Here is a 22,629-nt window from a genome sequence, read left to right as displayed (position 1 = left end):
TCAAACCGGCCTTTGTCTCGCCTCATGCTGTTTGTAATTTTGTTTGTTTTGTTTGCTGCTTATGTTTTTTTCTTTTTACTGTTTTTATGGTCTCATTTTCAACAACTTTACTCTTGTGAATCACTTTGTGACCTTGACTTTGTGCTATGCTAAATAAACCTTACTTACTTACATTGGTAAAACATGGCAGGGTGAAGGGTATGATTCCCACTGGGGCCAGCTGCACTACACATGATCCCACTCATGATACTGAAAGGTGTTTGGGATAAAAGCGTCCAGCAAATTGTTGCATGCAAAGTGTAGTAGAGGCTCGGAAAGCCGAGCATGGCATTCTCCGAGGCGTGGAAGAACACAGATACCTCCCCTGGGCAGAGGGGGGAGACCTCCTTGATTACTCTAACTAGGTTCCCATGGAAAACACAGCTGGGGCTTGAATCTCGGCTGTCGCACATTGCATGCTCTCTTAATAAGCGCTTAGTGCCACGTGTAGCTGCCCTGAAACAAAACTTAATGTCACTCTCAGAGATTTGAGGGAGTCTAAGTGTGGTGGATGGCAAATGCCATAAATGGCTTGGTGTAAACAAACCTGAATTAATCAGCTGTGCCAAAGCGGGGTTTGGTTTTTAGCTTTAGGCATGGAGGATGCAGGCCGTGTGAGGTCACCCCAGCTGGCTTGACCCTTGCTGACACTGTGGCTGGCCAGTACCCAAACCACCAGTGGGTTCTCACATGACTGGAGCAGCAATGTGTTTTAGTAAAGCCCGGGCCCTGCAGGCAGGAGGTCCAGCGTTTGGGGAGCTGTTGGTATCTTTAGTATTTTGGTAAAAGATCTTAGGACACTAAAGAAGCTTTTATCTAAATGTGGAAAAGAGAGAAAAGGGGATGATAAAAAAAAGTGTTAAATAACAGGGTAGAATACAGGAGATAGTGTCTGATGAAGAGGTGAAAAGCAACAAAAGACATATACACATCGACTTACAATTATTATATAAAATAAAAAATAAAAAAACAGAGCAGAAATACTCCATTACAAACAAAACTGTTCATGCGTCATATTTTATTAGGTGCTCTACAGCTGTCAGATAAATGTAGTGAAATTAAGTATATAACAGCAGATGTTCTTACTTACAGTACTTTCACAAATGTTCAAAAAAGTTGTTTTTCACCACATATATAGACCTAAAAATGAACTGTGGGTCAGGGTCTGAAGTGGATCACACATTTTATTCTTCTTCTTCCTCTTCTTCTTCTTCTTATTATTATTGTTGTTAATAATCCTTTATTAATCCCTCAGCAGGGAAATTTGCATTGTTACAGCAGCATAAACATAATCAAGAAAACTCAAGATATAATAAATAATAAAGACAGTTATAAGAACAATTATAAAAAACGGCAACTATAATTTACAAATTCACAGAACGGATAAAGGACTTTTACTGTATTGCACATGGAGAGGTGGAGATATTGCACCATTTGTTATACACTCAAATTCAATTCATTTTGGAATACATGTTTTATTTTGAGAGTAAAAATGACATAAGATTTCATGTCAGGGTAGTGGCTCATATAAAGTTGCTTTTGGGTTTGAATAAGGTTTAAAAATAAGGTGTAAAATAAATAACCAAAATCTAAAACTTGACCCAAGACCAGTGTCTGCTCACAGCGACAGGGGGAAGACTGTGGGTGGCTCTTTGGCTTGTCTGCAGGTCTGGGATCAGCTTTCTACGTCTAAACAGTTGTTGTAAAGCAAATCAAACTGACTGCAGATAAGCCCCACAAAATCACCGCCTATTTTTAACTTCAGTAAAACTCTCTGCGACGCGATTGGTCAGCGCTATTGACGCAAAGCACTAATATCCTGCAGCGATTGGTCCGGACTCCTGTCAAAGAACGTCAGTCAAAATGATGGCCCAATCATAGCCCGAGTCTGACTCTTTGTTCCTCCCGTTTGGTCGGTGACGCAGAGGGTCATGTGTTGTTTGTGCTCTGGCCCGTAGAGATGTGTACAGGAGGAGAAGGGAACGGATTGCTAACCGAGCTAGCCGGATCCTCCCGATTATAGAAACACGGGTGAACGTGGTCATGTTGCACACGGTAGGCTTTATTTCGTGAAAAACGCCCGCGCTGGAATACCTGCCTCGCTGCTAAAAGGGCAAAGGAACTTGTTTTTTGACGGAATAACAAAGCCGGTCTGTGAGGATTGCAAATCTGAGCCGTGCGAGTCAACGTTAGCTGGCCTAGCCGGACTCGGGAGCTCGTCTCCCAAAACAAGAATGGGGTCTAGGTCCACTCGGATTAGCTTGCTAGTAAAGTGACCTTTGATTGTATTCTCTGATGGCAAATTTCACGAATTACCAGGAGGGCAAGGCAGCGATGTTGATGGTGGAGACGCAGCAGAGGGACGTGGGGACGAAATCTGCGGCCGCCACCGCAAACGGAGACTCGGTCGGGGAACCCCCTTCCCCGTTAATTAATATCGGCGGCGGCGGCGGCGGAGGAGGAGGCGGCGGCTCTCGTTTCCATCAACATTTACCGCCCTCCAACCACCTCCACCATCAACACCTCAGCCACCATCACCCGCCAAAGGATCAGCAGCAGCACCATCACTACCAGCTGGCTCCGCAACAGCATCTTTCCGGAGAAAACATCGCAGAGTCCCCGGGCAGGAAAGTCTCCTCCTCGTCTCTCAGCCAGGTACACGCTGCCGAGGACCCCGCCGCTTCCTCTGCCGCAAGCAGCAGCAGCAGCCATGTATACGCGGCTGTGAACGTCGCTAATACCTCGGACGTTGTGGATGATATTCGAAAATGTGGCTATTTAAGAAAGCAAAAACACGGACACAAGAGGTTTTTCGTGCTCCGGGCTGCCAGCCACCTCGGGCCGAGCCGCCTGGAGTACTACGACAGCGAGAAGAAATTCAGGAACAGCCTGCGCTCCGCTGCCGCGGCCGCCGCCAGCGGTGGAGCGGTCGCCCCTTCTCCTCCGAAAAGGGTTATTTACCTCTACCAGTGCTTCACGGTAAACAAAAGGGCGGATTCCAAAAACAAACACCTCATTGCCCTTTATACTAAGGACGAGTACTTTGCCATTGTGGCTGAAAACGAGCAGGAGCAAGAGGACTGGTACGTAGCTGTGAGTGAGTTGATGAGTGAGGGCAAAAAAGGGCACTTGGATTCTGATGATTTAGACGATGGATATGGTACTGTCACCCCTGGTACTGTCTTTAAAGAGGTGTGGCAGGTGAATGTGAAACCTAAAGGACTGGGTCAAACAAAAAACCTCACAGGTGTTTACCGGCTATGCCTCTCAACGAAAACCATTCACCTCGTTAAGTTGAACTCTGAAACCCCTTGTGTTAACCTTCAGTTGATGAATATCAGACGTTGTGGACATTCAGAAAGCTTCTTTTTCATTGAGGTGGGTCGCTCCTCCTCTATTGGGCCCGGGGAGATATGGATGCAGGTGGATGATTCTGTTGTGGCCCAAAACATGCATGAGACCATCTTGGAGACAATGAAAGCCCTGAAAGCTTTTGCAGAGTTTCGGCCGAGGAGTAAGAGCCAGTCGTCGGGCTCCAACCCAATGCCGTTTATCACGACGCGACGTCACCTGGGCAACTTACCGCCAAGCCAGACTGGACTGCAGCGGCGGTCGAGGACAGAGTCAGTCGTCGGCACGCCGCCGTCAAGCAAGAGCTCCGGTGCTAGTGGTTATCGTTTCAGAACATCCAGTGAGGGCGAGGGGACAATGAACCGGCCGTTCCGCTCCGCCACGGGAAGTCTGGTTCATCTTAGTTCAGCACGTGTCCATCATGGTCGTCAGGAAGGGGGTGGCAGCAGCAGCGGAAGTGGTGTGGCCACAGGAAATGCTGGCACGAGCACCGGCAGCGGTCGCTATGTCAGAGCCATCCCAGGTTCGTCGTCCACCTACCACGCCCGCTCCGCCTCGCTGCCAGTCTCCCACTTCCCCTCCACCACCAGTCCAGTGAGCGTCTCCTCCAGCAGCGGCCACGGCTCCGTGTCCGACACACTCACCCGCCCATCAAGCGCCTCAATATGTGGCTCCCCATCCGACGGCGGCTTCAACTCTTCAGACGAGTATGGCTCCAGTCCTGGTGACTTCCGGTACTTCCGGGTGCGAAGTAACACACCAGACTCCCTGGGCAACACCCCACCAATCAGAGAAGAGAACTGTCTAAATGATTACATGGCCATGGGCTGGAACCGGGAGGTCTTCGGCACCGGTGGGGGCTCTGGAAACAACAGCGGAGGTGACACGCCACGGGACGAGAGCACGTCAACAACAGAGGATGAACGCCTGTCTTCATCGTCATCATCACTGAGGAGGAGGACTCACTCTTTCTCCAGACCAGCTGTCGGTGCAACTGGTGGTTCTGGAGTGGCAGTTTATCAGAAAATGACGCAGACCAACTTCTCATTGGATGAGGGGTCAGATGTTGTGTTGCCATTCGGCAGTGGGCTGCTCCGTGTCGGGCCGTCCTCCTCCTCTTCCTCGCTCCGCTCTGACTACAGCTCCTGTTCTGAGCACAGCCAGCAGAGCCGTCCCTCCACGCTCTCCCGGACGGAGGCCGGTGGTGAGCGCCCGCCCCTTTCATCCTCCGCCAAGGAAGACAGCGGCTACATGCCCATGATGTGTGGCGTGGCTGCGTCACCGCGGGACACTCCTCCCGACTACATGCCTATGCAACCCAGCTCTTACTCCCATCCCGTCTCCCATTCCCCTCAGTTTCACAGTCCAGCTTTAGGTCCCCGTTCAGCCCACCATCACCCCCAGCTCCAGTCGCAATCCTCCACAGACTCCCACGGCTACATGATGATGCTCCCAGGGGGCAGCGGCAGCTCCCCTTCTCCAGGGCAGGCCTCCCCCAGCCCTCACAGTAGCTCCAGCATGGTAGGTGCCAGTGGGAGTGACAGCATAGCAGAGAGACCTGAGAACGGGGAATATATGGACATGTCATACAGCAGCAGTGGGGGGCGTAAGCTCTCAAATGAAGGGAGCGGTGGGTATTACACACCTGGCACACCTGAGGGCACCCCAAAGTCTTACAGCCCTTATTTCTCCCTCCCTCGGTCCTATAAGGCCCCCACCAGAGAGAGGGATGAAAAGGAGTATGGGGAGTATGTTCCTATGAGTTCTCCTGCCAAGCCAGTCTATTCATCAGTTGCCACAGCTTCCATGTCAACACCAGAGAAGAGGGGTGGGGGAGGTAGTAGCACCTCCACTCCCTCTCACCCACCCCCGCCTTATGGAGCTCACCATACGACTGCAGCAATGGCCGACCGACGTGTCGTGAGGCCTAACCGCCTCCCTTTAGGCAGAAGAAGTTTCCACGGTCCACTGCGAGTTAGTGAGCCCTCCACAGCGTCTGCAGGCACCTCGACCTCAGTCCCCGCCACTGTCAGCGCACCTGAAGGACCTTCCAGTCCCGGAGAGTATATTAACATTGAGTTTGGGGATCACTACCCCCACCAACAACAGCCCCCCGCCTATCCTCTCTCTGCCCAAGACGAAGCGCCTTCCCTGGGATCCAGTGACCACCGTCACTCCCCTCCCCAGCCCCAAACTCACCAGGACTATATGAGTGTGGAGGTAGGGACAGACCAGCAGGACAGCGCTGGATGTCTAGGTAAAAACCAATCTCCCAGACCCAGCCTTGTGGCCCCCTGGAACCCACCCAGCTATATCAGACCCCTGGTTAGCAATCCTGGGGCGTTAGCCTCCCCTGGAGTCCCTGCTGGAGGTCACTGGAGGTCGATGGGGGACGACTACACGGACATGACGTTTAACCTCAGCAGAGGTGAGAGGACGCAAACGAGCCCCACAGCCATGCTGCAGCATCTCTGTGTGATAGAGGGACGTTACGGCCACGCTCCCTCCGCCTCCTCCTCATCCATTTCTCCTCCTCTCCCTCCATCAAGCCCAGGCAGGGCGCCGACACACCAGCTGGAACCCAAGGTGGTTCGGGCTGACCCCCAAGGCAGGAGGAGACACAGCTCTGAGACATTCTCCTCTACTTCCTCCTCTAATTCAACTCCCTCTGGAGGAGGGCTTGGCCCCTCATCCTCAGCCACCCACCCCACACAGGTCAACCCCACAGCCCTCAACGGATCTTACCTAACGGAGGGTCAGGCTTCCAGATGGGCCAGCTCGGCATCTTTTGACAGCGTGTGGGTATCCATGGACGGACTAGGTGACTCGCCGGCTCACCATGCCCCAACAAGAGCCACAGAAATGGGCACGGCCTCCGGGACCTCAGCAACCTCCTCCTCCTCCTCGGGGGCTGGAGCCGGCAGAATGTGCAGGAACATGTCTGTGGGCTACCAGAACGGCCTGAACTACATTGCCTTGGAGCTGAGGGATGACGGGAGTAATACGGGAGCCATGCCGTCGGGAGCAGGTAGCAGCAATGGGAGCACGGTGGCGGCGGCGGCGGCAGTGGCAGTGGGTACGGTGCCTCTGCCGGAGAACGGAGCCTATGCCAGTATAGACTTCACCAAATCTGATGGAGTCACCACGACAACCAAGGGTGAGTAAAATACAAGTGTGTGTTTGTATGACAGGTTGGGAAACTGCCACTCACAGCCAAATGATGCTAAAATGTGTTTATCTCCTCTGACAGTCATTGTTTAAAGGCTCTGTTCTACTTTCATAATCATATTTGGAGTGAAAATCTTTTTTCCTGGAGTTTCCACAGCCACAGCAGCCAGCCAGCGAATGGAAAAACATTGTTTCTTGTCTTGTGTGTGTGCGTGAGACTGAGCTTTCATGTGTGACAGAACAAGTGTGAGAGATATTTTTTCCTCACTGAAATCCAAAATAACCCCAAGTGCTGTATGCTATTATTAGTCGCATTATATCAATTTGCAGCTCCTCTAGTGAATCTATTTTGGATCAAGCCTCTGTGATCTTGACAAGGCTGCGTTCAGGCGCTTTGAGCAGCCAGACGTTGTCTTTGAAGGCATCTGTCCAGGGAGTTGAAGACTAGGCTATAACAGTGTTGGTACAGGAAGTGGCGCCAATATGTGGTTCATCTCGAGGTCTGCGTGTGTGTTGTGTGCAAGCAGACTGGTAGACAATTAGCTCTTCTGAATGAACTGAGGTTTATCTGAGGTCAAGTGTGGACTGAGTCACCCAAAAAAAGGGCCCTGACTTCCCGTCTTTGTAGCTGGTGTTGTCTCTCTGTGCCTGTCTGTGCACGTGCCGCTGTTTTCTTTGTGTCAGCATGTGTGCAGAGTTTACTAATGTGTGGGTGTTTGTGTGTGCGCAGCCTTTTGTCTGCTGTGAGGCTGTCACTTGAGACGCTTTTCTACATCTTTGAAAAAATATATTTATTTATACAAAACACGGATGAGAGCAGTTAGTATGATGGTAAAACACACAAAACACCTTACAGCGCAGTAACTCACAGTGTTCACTTTGTGTTGAGATTGTTAAAAGAGCTTATTGAGATCAGCAGTCAATTTTGAGGCCATAGTTTGTGGGGCTGCAACTTACTAGTATTTTCATTTTCATTTTCTCTATAACATATCAAGACAATAGTGAAGGATGTCCATCACAGTTTCCCCAGAACTCCGAAACCCCTGAATATTTCATTTACTGTCATATATGACAAAGAAAAGCAGCAAATCCTCACATTTCAGAAGCTGTAATCAGCAAATGTTTGACGTTTTTGCTTGAAAAATGACTGAAACAAATTATTTATTATCAAAATAGTTGCAGATAAATGTATTTTATTTAGGTCCATGTGTCCCTCTGTGCTCATGTAGTTGTCCCCTGTTTGGACTGTTTTTTTGACCACATTACAAACTTGTGTGCGGTTGAAGTCACCGTTGAAACTGTTAATAGTCAGACCTCCTTCAGACATCATTACTCACTCTTAAAACTGCCTTTTGTACTGGTGATTTTCAGTCACTGCCTGAACTTGTGGCGCATCAATCAACTTCAAAAGGGTGTGTCATGTTTCTAAAATCATTTGGACATCTGTCAAACAAATGAAATCTGCATTAGCAAAGAGGAACAGTGGAAACACTGACTGAAAAACACGTCAGAGGATATGTTGCATCAAAGGTGTATTACTTAAATTACTCCTGGTGATCTGTATTCTAGAGGCTTTGTTTGTAGTACTTTGAGAACAACTTTATTTATATTGTATTTATATTTATTATATATCACAGTATGTAGCTCTGTGAGTGTGCTGCAGCTTTAAAGGTGGTTCTGATGTTTGTACATGGAGCTTCATGTAAAGTCCAGACGTGGATGTGTTAGTGCTGAGTTTATGTCTACAGATCAAGAGGACGTAAAAAGAGGATGTTTTGACTCCGTTTCCCGTATTTCGCTTCCTCTTTGATCATCTCCTTTTCTCTTTCACCCACTCGTCCTCTCTTATATTCTCTCCTCGCTGCTTTTCCCCTCGCTTCCTCACCGAATCGTCGTTTTTCTCTGTCGCTTCGTGTGTGTGTGTGTGTGTGTGTGCATGAGCGTGAGTCAGGGTTTTCTGCGAGTGCCGACTGACTCATTTGTTTATCGTGGTGCTGAACGGAGATGAAAGAGCTTGTGTGTGTGTGTGTGTGTGTGTGTGTGTGTGTCTGTGTGTGTGTGTGTGTGTGTGTGTGTGTGCTGCTGAATGTGTGCTCGCTAGCACAGGAAATCAACTGGCACTCAAAGCGCTCAAGCACATCCTATTGTGTGTGTTTGTGTTTGTCCGTCTGTCTGTGTGTACTTTGTTTTCAGCTGCTGCCAGCAGGTTCATTAAGTGTGTGTGTGTGTGTGTGTGTGTGTGTGTGTGTGTGTGTGTGTGTGTTGGTTAATGCAGTTCAAGGTAACGTTCAGAAATGTTAATCCAAGCCAACACACACTCATTTTGTATGGGATGATCAGTCTTAGTCTGTGAGTGTTATGTGTGTGTTGGTGTGTTTACAGTTCTGCATCTAGGTGTGTGTGTGTGTGTGTGTGTGTGTGTGTGTGTGTGTTTGTATGCGCTGAGTCATGGCAGGCAGCCTTTGATGTGGCGCTGTAATTACGGCGGCGGCGTGTCAAGGCACACAGCGGGGCCGAGAGGAAACGCATCATCATCACTCAGGAATGCACTTCCTCTCAGCTGCGGTGTTGAACCGATGCAGGCACACCTGGATCCTTGACCCGGAGGAGAGAAGGGGGGGGGGGGCTCGCTTTCTGTCCAGCTGTCAAGGAAATTTTGTGTGAACTTACGAAACGTTGCTATAAATATTAAATAAAAGGTGTGTTTACATCAGCTCGGGTCAGGAATAAACAGACGTCCTGAAAGTGGAACTATCAGGGGTAGAAAAACATTGTATAAATCAGTAATGGAGTTCAGCTTTTAAGAAACAAAATCACCTTTACATGTTGGTGTTTGGTCATCCACCTTTACACTGTTATAAAGGTGGGTCGGGCTGCAACTAACCATCGTTTTCATTGTTTCTCGATTCATTCATTTGTTGTTTTGACAATAAAGTAAAGAAAATTTTGCAGAGCCAAAGATGGCGTCTTCACATTCCTCATTTTGTCCCACCAACAGTCCAAAACCCAAAGATACTCAGTTCACTTTCATATATGACAAAGAAATGCATCAAATCCTTATGTTTGAGAAGGTAAAACTAGGCAATGTTTCGTACTTTTGCTTGAAAAAATGACTGAAACAATTAACCAGTTATCAGAATATGTCCATTGATTAATCAATTGAGCGCTCCTTGCTAATTAGCAGTATTTGTCAGCTTCATATATACTGTATATTTCCATTATTTCACTGTTAGTTAGTTTCAACTTGCTGATGCAGTTTGTCTTGGTTTGCTCCACGTTGTCATAATGTTTCATGCACATAAAACGTTTCAGTCGCCCAATAAGGTTGTTCAAAACTTGTAATTTACTGCTGTGTGTTAACTGTTTTGTTGCAGAATTTAAAGGATTTCATGCAGCTTTTGTGTCATCCAGCCCTGAAACAGTCAATTAATCGTTCAAGGTATTTATCAGGGACAAATCCTGCGTCAGGATCAGCTGATCTTCTTCGATGCACATATAATTGTAAATTGAATATCTGTGTGTTTTGGACTGTTGATGACGATACCCTGGACTCTCTCTTTACTATTGATGACAGATGGATAAATAATGTATATAATCATTTGTTGTAGCCCTGCTATGATCAGTTTAATTTAAGATTAGATATTTGCTGCACGTGGCTGTAAGGTGTGCGACAGGTGGCTGTTCCTTTTGACCACACAAATTATAGAGGGCAAAAAAACAAATCTTTTCCAGGGATTTGAATGTTTCCCCCTTTAGAAAGAGTCTGGCTGAGAAGCAGTGTGATGTCTGCCGCCTCTCTGCTGCCGGCTTCTCTGGTGATAGAGACGGTGACTCGTCTGTGACTCAGAGGTTGATGTCTGCTTTGTATGTTTTGTTTTTTTTTTCTCTCTCTTCAACACTTGAACAGCTTGTGTCCTTTTCCTCACACTCGCACACATGTTTTGTTTTGAGAGTTCTTGTATTTTAAACACCTCTGGCCAAAACTGTTGCCCCCGTGGAGTCAGTGGTCATGTTTGTATTGTCCAAACTGTGGATTAAAGCACCTTTCTTTTGTTTGGTGAGGATTTGATGCTTTTCTCTGCTTCAAATCAGTGTCAATTATTATAATAATTTGTTTTTTATTGAGTTTTCATCAGACAAAATAAGCAGTTTGAAGAAATGTATTTGTGCTCACTATTGTCTGACATGTTGTGGACCAGACGGGATGTAAATGCAGGGCTGTCTTTCTGACAGGTGGAAAGCAAGAAAAAGTTTTGGTCATCGTGGTGCGGCCCCCAGTGGATTAAAGGGTAAAGACAGAGAGGATGATGGGAAAGACGGTGGTAAGAGTCCACCCTCTGATTAGGTCAGGTGGATATAAGACGGCAGAAGGTCACAGTTGGGTCAGGAGAGGAAGTTTAACAGTTCAGAGAGGAGTTTTTTAGATGTAAGTGACAGCGGTGGGAACAAGACCTTAATCTCCCTCCCCCGCCCTCCTCCCGTGTCCCGGCCAAGTGGATATGAGGTGGTAAAGGGTTAGGCAGAGTGTGATCGGGCCGGGGGGGGGGGAGTAAGATGTGACAGAAGATGGTACGAGGCTGCCCTTTTCCTCTCTCGTTCCCACCTCCACGGCCAGGCCCTTCTATATTTACAGGTCTATTTCCAGACTGACATGAATTTATGGGCCGGTCCGAGGCATGCTCGTAACAGGACCCCCCTTTTTGCTCAGTGTGTGTTGCATGCAGAGGTCTCTCTCTCTCTCTCTCTCTCTCTTTTAAATAGCTATATGCCCACAGATGTTAGAAGAATTATTAACCATCGTGCATGCACACAAAGCAATTTTGATATTAAGCAGCCGTTCGGACTGTCACAGGGAAGTATTTACGGCCCTCTAAAAGCCCCCGGAGGTTGAAGTTTTGCCTGCGATGCCCATTTTAGTGTCCATTTAGCAAATAAATAATCTTAAAATAACTTGCAGTGTTTGGTGAGCACCTTAATTCAAAGCACTGACATGCTAGATGTGCTTTTAGCATGGGTGGCCTGCGCTGAGAAGCATGGGAATCTATAAACCTGGCAGTGCTGGTGTCCATTGAGCTTAACGGGGGAATTGATCCTCTAACCCTGGACATGTCGGCGCCAGCAGCGTTCCCATTGGTCGATGAATTCCTGGAGTATTAGGGAATTTAAGGAGGTGTTTCCCAGAGGTTTAAATTTCAGTTTGGAGCTGCTCCGTGTGATCAGTTTTCAAGGGAGTTTGGGGAGTTTCCTTGAAGAATTAAAGGATTATATGAAATGTGTTGCAAACAGTTGACTTTTATTCTGTTTTGATTATTGATTAATAGTTTTAAGTTTTTTTCCGGGCAAAGATGCCAACCATTTTCTTCTAAACAGCTTCTAAATTGTAAGGATTTGCTGCTTTCCTTCATCAGCAGTATAAACTTAATATATTTGGGTTTTAGACTGTTTGCCGGACAAAATAAGTCATTTCAGGGTGTCAACTTGGGCTTTAGGAAATTGCGATTTTGAAAAATAGTGATTTTTCTGACATTTTCGAGACAAAACAATCAAGAAAATGAGAGTAATTGTTATTTACGGGAACATATCGGAATGTATTTCACATTTTTACATGCATTAAATGGCTGTTATGAGCCGTTATTCTCCTCTACAGAGAGGACTACTACTAGGACTACAAATGCAAATGAAGTAAAGTTCCAAGGAATGATTGAGCTCGACAAGACCAAGCGGTAGTGTGTCTAACGTCCTGCAGTGCTTACTCAAAGGGAAGTGTTGCGTCTCATCAGTAATAAATGGACCTAAACACTGTCAGCTATGTGCTCTCGCTGTTCCACGAGTTTTCAGTTACTCTGAAGTGTAGATTTCATAGGTGGTCCTGAGAATTACTCAGAGGCTCCTGTTTCTCTCAAACATGCAGGAACTCCCGTTTCTCCTTTATGTCTTGTCTTTCTTCATGTTTCTCTTGCTCTCTTTCTTGTTTTTATGCGTTCGATCTCGCTGCCTCTCTCAGACACACGGTAATGATAAAGCAGGTTTTTTACTAGAGTACCCCTTGACTTACTGGAATGTGGCGTTGGATAACTTTATTAGTCTGAATGTGTGTGCAAACGTGTGTTTGAATAACAACGTTTTCAACACACACCTTTTGTTCATCTCTCCCAGCTCCTGGAATTGTAAATCTAAAATGTTTGCGTCGTGCAGGAAACTAGAAGTGTGAGCAGAAATCTTTCTTTAACCACCTGAAGATGATCAGATGAAGTCATAGACATCATATAAAGAGTTGGAACAGTTCATCAAAGATTTTATATTTTGGCAGCCGTTTAGTTTAAGACTTTAGCAGTTTGAAAATGTTATAAAACTTAACATAACTCAACATTTCAACAGCCAGTGACATCCAAACAGAAGTTCCCCCAAAAGCTCCGAGTTTTTAACTGATCATTTTGTTCATACTGAAGTATCCAGCCTTGGATCATGTTAATGTCAGCCATTTTCTTTTTAAGGTCGGGTTGTTTTGCCCACTTTAACAACAAGTGACAGAAGCGTTATAAAGAGCAGTTAACTTCATATTTTACAAGAAATATGACGGTTTCTGACATGTTATTTCTGTCAGTCAGCCCGTATATCTGCTTCAGTCTCATCCACACTTCTTGCCAACTTTGTGGTCATTTTCCGTAGCCGTTTTACTGGCTCAGGAAGATGACGCCTCCCTTCTTAATCCAGCCTACAAAGCTCTGATTGGTTTGAATGTTACCAGGAAAACAGCCATCGCTGAATACAACACCAGACCTGTATTTGAATGACTGAACAGAGGTCTGAGTCATTTATTTGTTATGGAGGTAAATGTCATCATTTATCTCAATCCTATCTGGAATAGACCTGATCTGCATTCAGCTTTTCACACAAATAGTTTGGACTTCTTAGGACTAAAAAGGGTGGAAAAGATAAGTCCCCCACCCATCTATTACTCTAGGAAACTGTTTGCAAATGGCGATCCAGATCTCGAAGGAATAAAACGATCAGTTTCGAGTGTCCGATCAAATTTCCGTCTGCTTTCGTTCCTCGATCTGCACTTAAAAGGCCGGCGGCCCAGCTGTCACGCCAGCCAGTGTCAGGTCAACACGTTACGCTGGCTGTTCACTCCCATGATGCCTTTCATCTGTTGTCCCAGCTGGGTGAATGGGGTTTAGGGACACGGAGAGAGAGAGCGGGATGGGTGGCGGGTCAGGGAGGACAGACAGACAGAGAGAGAGAGAGAGACGGTCACGGCTCTGAACACCTGCCTGTGTTGTAACCACACAACAAGCTGTTGGCTAATGCAGGTGTTTGCCGAACTGTGTTTCTATAACCCGATTTTGTGGTGAGTCTGTCTGTGTTTGTGTATGTGTGTGTGTGTGTGTGTGTGTGTGTGTGTGTGTGTGTGTGTGTGTGTTTAACCGAGGTCAGCTCAGGTCAGTCGGGCTCGTGTCCTCAGAGTGTTGTTTTGATCAAAGTCCTGGACTGCAGAGAAACCCAGAGACCTCAGACTGCTCGCTCTCTCCCCGTCTGTCAAATTCAGATTCAAGTTTGCTTTATTGTCAAGACCATAATTAAGAATGATGTTGCCAAAGCTTGTTGTTTACAATCTAAGTATAATCATTCAGAATGTAAAAAAATAGACAACTGGCTTGCACATTACTACTCTGTATATATACACACACTTTATACACTAAAACACTACATACACCTTGTACTATACACACTATACTACAAGTGTGTGTTTGCACAAAATGCAGTAAGTATTTTTCTTCTTGTTCCCTTCCAGCAATATTTAAAACTGATTTGCTTAAACAAAAAACAGCTGAAAAGCGACATCTTATTGTGAAAGCCAAGTTGTAGTGCATTTCCTGTTGCTGCTTCACAATAAAAGACTCCAAGTGACTGGAAAGATTTCGTGTCAACACAGTTGACCGGTTGGTGACTGTTCTGTATACATTACAACATTAGTTTCACGTGTAGTTTCACTGTTTTTTCTCTTGGGCGGGAAAACGGACATTGCAAAATATTTCGGAGCATGTCAAAGCCCAAGTAAATATTGAATTTTGTCTAGGTCTGAGAGGGTGTCGAACTCTTGCTATTTGACTTTTGTTTTGGTGAAGGACCAGGCTGCAGTGTATCAGTGTGGCAGGAAGTGCTGCTCTTCCTCTACCTCACGTTGTTGGCAGGATTTCTTTGGGTTGCCAGGTTTGTCTGTCACACTGTTTGTTGTCGATGTACTTTTCCCTTTTCTTTGGCTGTAATTTGGTTGGACCAGATTGTGTTTAGGCTGTGCTGAGTCTATGTACCGTTACTCCTCTTCCTCTGTGTACTGTGGACTCCCGTCTTTCTGTCGGTCCGTCCGTTCATCCATCCCTCCATCCCCGTGGCTAACAAACAGAGGAGCAGCATTCCAGCAGTGCCCCCTGTCAAAGCATCTGTATTGTGGCGTGCTGCTCGCATTGTTGTGTCAGACAAAGCCTCGCTCTCAGTGGAATAACCCAGCTGGACGGCGGCCATCGCTCGGGTCATTCGGGGCCGCTGGGCCGCACCAAAACAGCCGACCTGACAGCCCGGGCCCGGCCATGATAGCAGGGCAGGAAACAAACTTTATGTGTGTGTTTGTGTCTGCTGGCAGTAAGCTGAATCCAAAGTTCACCGGCCACGCTCACTTATTTACCAGGCAAACAGATTTTTTTTTTTTTTTATACGAGCAGTTTGAGCCACTCGGTCAGAGGTGTCTCACATCTGTACGGCTCCTTTGAAAAGCTTGAACACACCTCATCAACTGTTGTACAAAAGCCAAAATACTCTTTTTACGGTTTATTATTATAAGCCGCAAGGGAGTCTGTGGTACGCCCCTCTCTAATATTACTGCTGTGTTAAATAACCTCTAAGAAATGTGTTTTTTGTGTACATTAGCGTCGTTTACCAGCGTGGTTGTTGAGCTGACCCAGACACTTTCCAAAAGGTCAACATGTACAGATTTTTAGAAACTTCTTTTTTTATACGTTTGTACATTTAACAGTGGGCTTTGGAAAGGTTTAATGAAACCCTCGGCCCACTCAGGGCAGCGCAACACCTCAGAAATTCCCCCAAAAGTGGGAGCAGCGAGGTTTTCACTCCTCTGCAGTGGAGCCGAGTCCAAAGCCAGACAGATTCCAGTCAACATTAGTCGGCAGCACTTGGCTTCAAAATGTCCAAAAACAACTAATATTGTGAGTCCAAAACCACTGTCAGTGAACCAGCCACATTCCAGTGTGTGTGTGTGTGTGTGTGTGTGTGTGTGTGTGTGTGTGTGTGTGTGTGTGTGTGTGTGTGTGTGTGTGTGTGTGTGTGTGTGTGTGTGTGTCACATCAGGCAAATAGAAAACAACAGTTTTTTTCCATTGGCCACAGCAGCCACTGTCACTTTCATGAACTCCTCTCGTTTTACAGCTGCAAGTTTTTATTTTTTATATTCACGATTCATTGTTTTGTCTCTAAAATATCAGAAAACAGTGAACTGATTGATTGTCACGACCTCCTAAAGCCCACAGTGACGACTTTACTCACTATCACATCAGTGTAGAAGCTAAAACTATTGATTGTTTAGTGTTTCGACATTAAAAGTAGTAAAGCATTCAGATGTGTCACAGCTCTAAATGAGTAAGTTCAGACAGTGTAAAAGTCAAGCGATTATCTTTTTTAGGAATGGAGAAAGTGGCAAAGTTATTTATTGTTTTTAATGATTTAAATCAAAATATACTGTCGTCTTATAGTGACTGTCACTTGCTCATAGTATCCTGCTTCAGTACGTTTGTGTGTCACGACAAGTTAAAAACTAAATCTGAGAGATTATCAGCAAACCGTCCTCTGCACTGTGTTTCAGGAGACGTGACCTTTGCCCAGACAGGTGTGTTCAGACAGGTGTGAAGCACATGTGTTGGCAGCGTGCGGGAGCAGATTCTGCTTACTTATGTGCAGTTTCTGTATAAAACATTTAATATCAGTCATTATGTTTAGTACTTCTATATTTACAAATATAAATATCTGTTCAGTAACACCCCAGCCTGATGTTTGCTTATTTATGATCTCTGTTTTCTCTTTCAGACTGAGCGACGGGACGGTAGAGGTTCCCCACCCTCCTCCTCCTCCTCCTCCTCCTCATCTCTCTGCTCGGGGCACTTGACTCTGCCTGTGACCTTTGGCCTCCCCCCTGCCGGTGACCTCTGACCTCTTCACCCAGACTGAGAGGCCGCTCCCTTCTGGATGCAGAAAACAACAACAACATCACAACAGATGACAAAAACGCTTGCAGTTTTTTTTTTTTTTAAAGTGTATTTCATCATTTTTTGTTTGTGTTTTATATGCATATCTTGTCCTGTTTTTTTTTTTTTTTTTTTTTATAATTTACCCCTCTCACAATCAGTGCTGCCAGTGTGAGCTGCTTTTTTTTTCGTCCTCGTGTTCAACAGCGGTCAGTAAACTTTGAGGGGGGGCGTCAACAGAAACCTAGATAGTCTTATTATCAGACGGTTCTGTTTCTCCATACGGTATTAAAAAAGGGAGGCTGGAATACTAAGCAAAGGCATTATGGTACAGACTTTTATGTTGAACTTAAAATATTAATTTTGATCTTTTATTATATTTTTCTTACCCCGTGCATAATCCATCCTCAATACGGTACCGTACAGTTATTACATTGTGGACAAACTTGTAGTAGAAAATGTATATTTTTTGAATGGATGACCCCTTAAGTGGTACGAGCTCGTGGCCGGGTCTATTTTAGCCTCAGAGTCGACAAGTGGCATTTCACAAGTACCGTGCTTTTCTGAGTGAGGTACGGCACAGTACCATTACTATTATTGCGTGGCGACACAAAAGCGCCCACTGCCTCAGCAGGCCAGTTCCAAATACAGCTGGGAGCTATGGTGCCAGTATGGGTTAATTACAGTGTACTAAAGCAGCGGGAAACCTTAAAGCATTACTCTCCTCATATTCTGTAGCACATATTATTTATTTGTTGCAATAGGTACAAATATTCCAGTACATTTCTTTGTTTGCTTTCATGACAGTGATGGTACTCGGCGGGGGGCGGGGGAAGAACGCCGGCCACCGATCGAATGCTGGAAAGCTTTATTTGTATTAAATCTGTCTCCTCTCCGAGCCACTTTGCAGATGACTGAATCAAACTCAGCTGTTTTTTAAAGGGATAGTTCAACATTTTGGGAAATACGCTACTTCGCTTTCTCGCCGATACCACTCGCGTGTCTGTACATTAAATATGAAGCTACAGCCGGTAGCCGTTTCGCTTAGCTTAGCATAAAGACTGGACGCAGGGGGAAACAGCTAGCCTGGCACTCTCCAAAGGTCAAAAAGTACACCTACTAGCACCTCTGCATATTCATTAGTGAGCTTTAGAGTTGCTGATAGGTGGATAGAGCAGGGCTAGCTGTTTTTATGCTAAGCTATCCCGGCTGCTGGCTTTAGCTGTATATTGTACAGTCTAATATATGAGTGGTTTCAAAGCGAATGAGCGTCTTTCCCAAAATGTCGAACTATCCCTTTAAAGAAAAAGCGTTAAGAAGTAATGAAAGTAGCTTGTAGAGGTTTTGGAAACTCAGCTGCTATGGCTAAAAAGTTGTTTCACATTTTCAGTTTTACCTCATATGGTCCGCAGCACAGTTCAGGTTAGCGAGGGAGAGTGGCACACACACACACACACACACACACACACACACACACACACACACACACACACACACACACACACACACACACACACACACACACACACACACACACTCTGGGAAAGGTAAAAGCACAAAGTACAGACATTGACACTGGGATGCAAACACAAAACTAATGTACACTCATGAAATCTCTGCAAGTGAACCGTATACTGTATTTCTGCAGGCAGTGGCATGTATGCACACACACACACACACACACACACACACACACACACACCTCTGTATGTCATGAAGACACATGTCACGATCATGTGGCGTCTCCCATGCCTGCTCTCATAACACGCACACGGTAGTCATGCAGCCCTATTTAGGCGAGGGTAACTCCTGTGTGCCCCCATTTCGGCTCTTTGTCAGCAGCTCTTGATGACGTCCAGGACATTTCACACACACACACACACACACACACATATATATATATATATGTGCACGCTGGCTTGTTCGTCATTGCCTCTCGGTGACGTAAAGAGGTTTCCAGTAACCTGAGCTCCGGCCCCAGGTGCAGCGCGCTGGCCATACTTGCCCTGTTACAACATCACACGCACACACACATATATATATATATGCACACACACACACACTCGTCAACCACAGTGTTAGCCAGAGCTTGCTGCGCCCTTCTCTCTCACATTAATACGCCCGTATTTAGCATTTCTACTCGCGCTACTCTCCCATGACTTATTACCCACACGACTGTTGTGATAGAAAGAAATGTGCTTAAACACAAAGACTGACTGCCAACGTAGCTCACATTCTTTTTGTCCAGTATTCATCTGATGCTGTCGTCGCCCTGTTTCTGATTTTTTTTTATCAGCCCACTCTTCTTTTTTTTGTTGTTGTTGTTTTTTAATTTGTTTGAAGGCCTGTCACTCTCACAGCGCTTTTGTGTGGGAAGCATCATTGCTGTCCTTTTTAGGGCCCCCCCCCGCACAGCAGGGATGCTAAACCGGGAGGAGGACTGGGGGGGACTGGGCTGAGGTATCTTTAAATAACTGTTAATGTCTGGTTTAGAGACGGCCATGGCGGGTTTTCGAGTGAAGGTCAGTTGGCTGTGATTGACAGCTCACTTGATGCTATCTGAACTGCACAGATGCAGTGAACTCTCACATCTGGTACTCTCAAGTTCATGAAAACGAATGTAAACCTTTTTTTTTTATTATTATGTTTTGTAGTTTGACCTAGTGGGAAATCGGTACTAAAGTCACGGGTGTGTCGTCGCACACACAGTCCAGCTGTATGATAAGTAAAGTGTGACAACTAGAAAACAGCTGGCGAATCGAGCTGCAGAAATCCAAAGTAACTTCTTCATTAAATGACCTAAAGATTCACAACTTGCCTCTTCGGTTTTATTTAAATCAGCAGAATAAAAAGCTGTTTTCAGTGCGCACCCTGAAGTTCTGAAAGATATGTTTTAATATCCTCTGCCCTGTAATTATCTTCTATGCACAATATATTTTTTTTGTGCATACAAGATAGAAAAGTGCTTTTGTGTACACAAGATAAAAACAAATCTTTTGGGACTTCAGGGCCTCCATAAGTTTCACTCAGTCTGGTTGAAAGTGAGTTTCTACTGCTGAAGCTTAATGCTGTTGTATATTTTACAGATTTGCTAAACAAACATGGCAGGGTTAAACGCCATCTAACTCTCGCTGTGTTATTTGTTCATGTTGTGTGCTAAAGTCGTAGCATGTGCACCAAACAAATCTGCCTACAAGATGATTTCAGTGCCACGTCTCGATGACGTGGGACATGGTTACAGATTGTTTTCATTATCGTAAAGGTTCGATTAAAGTTAGCTTTAATTTATTATTCATTGGCTGCATTTAACCCAACGCCAACTCCACTTCTGAGTCAGTGCTTGGTCTTTGGTCACGGGCACTGACAGGAGAATTAATAATTATTAATTATTAACATGCATGTTTCAACGCAAACACAGGGAGAACATTCAAACTCCCACCCAGGACCTTCTTGCTGTGAGGCGACAGTGCCGCCCATCTAATCGCTTAGTCTAAAACGGTGCCAAAAGAACTTGAATCACAATTTCCAATGTGATGTTTTCAAACTTTTTGTTTTGCCCGAAAACACAAATAAAGTGAAAAACAGCAAATCTTCTCATTTTGAGGAGCTAAAAAGAGATTTTTGCTTGATAATTAAGGGATTAATCGATGTTTGCTTTAATTACCAGAAAGGTGGAGTTTACTGCATCAAGGCAAAGAGTGTGTATCAAGACTAACTCATTCACCAACGTTATAACACTTCCTTGTCATGGCCAAAACCTTCCATATCCTAGTCCAAGACCAAATCCCACCCATGAGTTGCTCCACGTAACGCAAATTTCCAAATATCCTCACCCACTCCCTTCGTCCCACAGAGCCAAAAAGGAAAAAAATGACAGATAAAGCTGTTTTTTTTTTGTCTGTGTGGCTGAAAACGTGGAGGTTAATGGCAACAACGTCGGTGCAGGAATAGGAGAGCTTCTGAACAGGAGAGACCCCCCTTTTACCCCCTAATCGCCCTCTGGAGGGTCGGGCTAATCGAGCCAACCCTCTCCCTCACCAGACCCATGTTTTAAATGGTCTGATTTAAAAGTGAAAATCCACAAAATGCTGTTAAGATTTTAAGCCTGTGATGTGTCTTATATGTACATTATGAACAATTTGAGATCTTTTCATTTGCCCCCTTTGAACGAACAAAGAACTGAAGAATATTTAGGCTGCAGTGGCCTGAGACGAACCTTTTTTTTTTTGTTTCTTACGTTTGGAAAATGTTTTGTGTACTTACTATGCTACAGCGACGTGTTGCTTTTGAGTTTTTAACGCAATGGCAAAAAATGGTAGAGCTAGATTTGGGGGGATTTTTGGAAGAATCCCCCTTAATTTATTTGAAGCATTATTCAAAAATGGATATGTGTCATTCATGTCTGATTGCCTTCATGTTGAATTTTACCCCCCCCCCCCCCCCGTTTAATTCTTTGTCATGACTGAATTAATTTACACAGAATCTGTGTTTATTTTGGCAACAATTCAACCTCAAAACTGTCCTGGATGTTACCGATTCTGATGTTGAAAATCAGCTGTTATGAATTTTTCTTGTTCGGGGTGGAGAGATGAGAAAGAAATGAGACCTACGTAATATATATATATATATATATATATATATATGTATGTATACACACGTATCTATCTGTACGTATATATATATATATATATATATATATTTATACGTACATATATACATATATGTATACGTACATATATACATATAATCCTCGCAGAGAAGACTTAGGGTACTGCATCATTATGCAAACTTTTATTTCCTTTTTCCTCTAATCTTTTGGTTTATTTTGTATTCTAGTTTACAGAGGGAAAATAATCATCTTATTTTTGGTTGTTTTGTTGTATCGGGGCAACCTTGTTTCTCTGAAAACAAAGTGATACAAGGGTAGTATTTTTTTTTAAGAGTACATAGGCATTTTGCAGTTATTTGTATAAAGAAATGGGTTACAACCTCTGCCTAATGTTTATTTTTTTGTAACTATATTACAGTTTATTTGCTGCTGTGTAGTACAGTTAACAGTTGGAGATGCTGTCGATGGCAACCATAACGATGAAGATGATGTTCATTGCCCTGCTATCAGGCGCAGGTCCGTTTTTTTCCCCCCAAATCTTTTCCGAAACTTTCAGAGAATTTCGGTGGTGGGGTGAAAAAAAGGGCAAATCCCACTCTACCCTGCTACCTGTGATCCTAGTTTCCGAGTTGAATGCTGTTGTTTATTAGCTTTACAGGAAAGAGAAAGAGTTAAAAAAAAAAAAAATACTGTGGAGGTGTGTATCCTTCGTATGTGCATTATTTTTCAGCGACGTACGTCCTATATACGAAAAAGAAGAAAAAAATAGTTAAAACTGTGGTGGAAATGGAAATCCTCCTGTAAATAAGGAAAACTCAAGTTGTCGCTTTTTTCATGTTATGATCGGCGCCTCAGCAGGTGCCCCCCCCTCCCTTTTTTTGTTTTATTTCCTTCTCTCTTTCTTTCTCTCTTTGTTTTTCTCGTGGAGGGAAAGGGGGTTAGGAGGGGTACTCAGAGGCGATTTGAGCATCGGCATAGTGTTTATATTTATCAAAACTTTTTTGCTTTCGATAGAGCTATTGCAATAAAAATGTGTTCATGTAACCGCTCTGGTCTCAGCTGTCTTTATGTGTGTGTGTGTGTGTGTGTGTGTGTGTGTGTGTGTGTGTGTGTGTGTGTGTGTGTGTGTGTGTGTGTGAACATAATGTGTTCAACAAACACTGAAATGTTTGAAAGTCAGGCTTTGACCTCAGCATCTGGCAGAGCT

At 44.9% G+C, this 22,629-nt stretch overlaps 1 protein-coding gene across 1 annotated transcript; it reads left to right on the top strand.

Moving 5' to 3' along the window:
* Positions 1-2,334: 2,334 nt before the first annotated feature.
* On the top strand, positions 2,335-16,711 carry LOC139306066 (insulin receptor substrate 2-B). Its single transcript, XM_070930027.1, has 2 exons — positions 2,335-6,547; positions 16,656-16,711. The coding sequence occupies exons 1-2, from the start codon at positions 2,335-2,337 to the stop codon at positions 16,658-16,660; spliced, it is 4,218 nt and encodes a 1,405-aa protein (XP_070786128.1). The 3' UTR covers positions 16,661-16,711.
* Positions 16,712-22,629: the final 5,918 nt, after the last annotated feature.

This window comes from Enoplosus armatus, chromosome 23 (assembly GCF_043641665.1).
Source record: "Enoplosus armatus isolate fEnoArm2 chromosome 23, fEnoArm2.hap1, whole genome shotgun sequence".
NCBI classification, from domain to species: Eukaryota; Metazoa; Chordata; class Actinopteri; order Centrarchiformes; family Enoplosidae; genus Enoplosus; species Enoplosus armatus.
Note: the sequence above shows the minus strand (reverse complement) of the source record. Positions and strands in the feature narration are given on the sequence as shown.

Bases quoted from the DNA above. Each gene is read 5' to 3' on its own strand.
- LOC139306066 (XM_070930027.1), top strand. From the start codon at position 2,335: ATGGCAAATTTCACGAATTACCAGGAGGGCAAGGCAGCGATGTTGATG.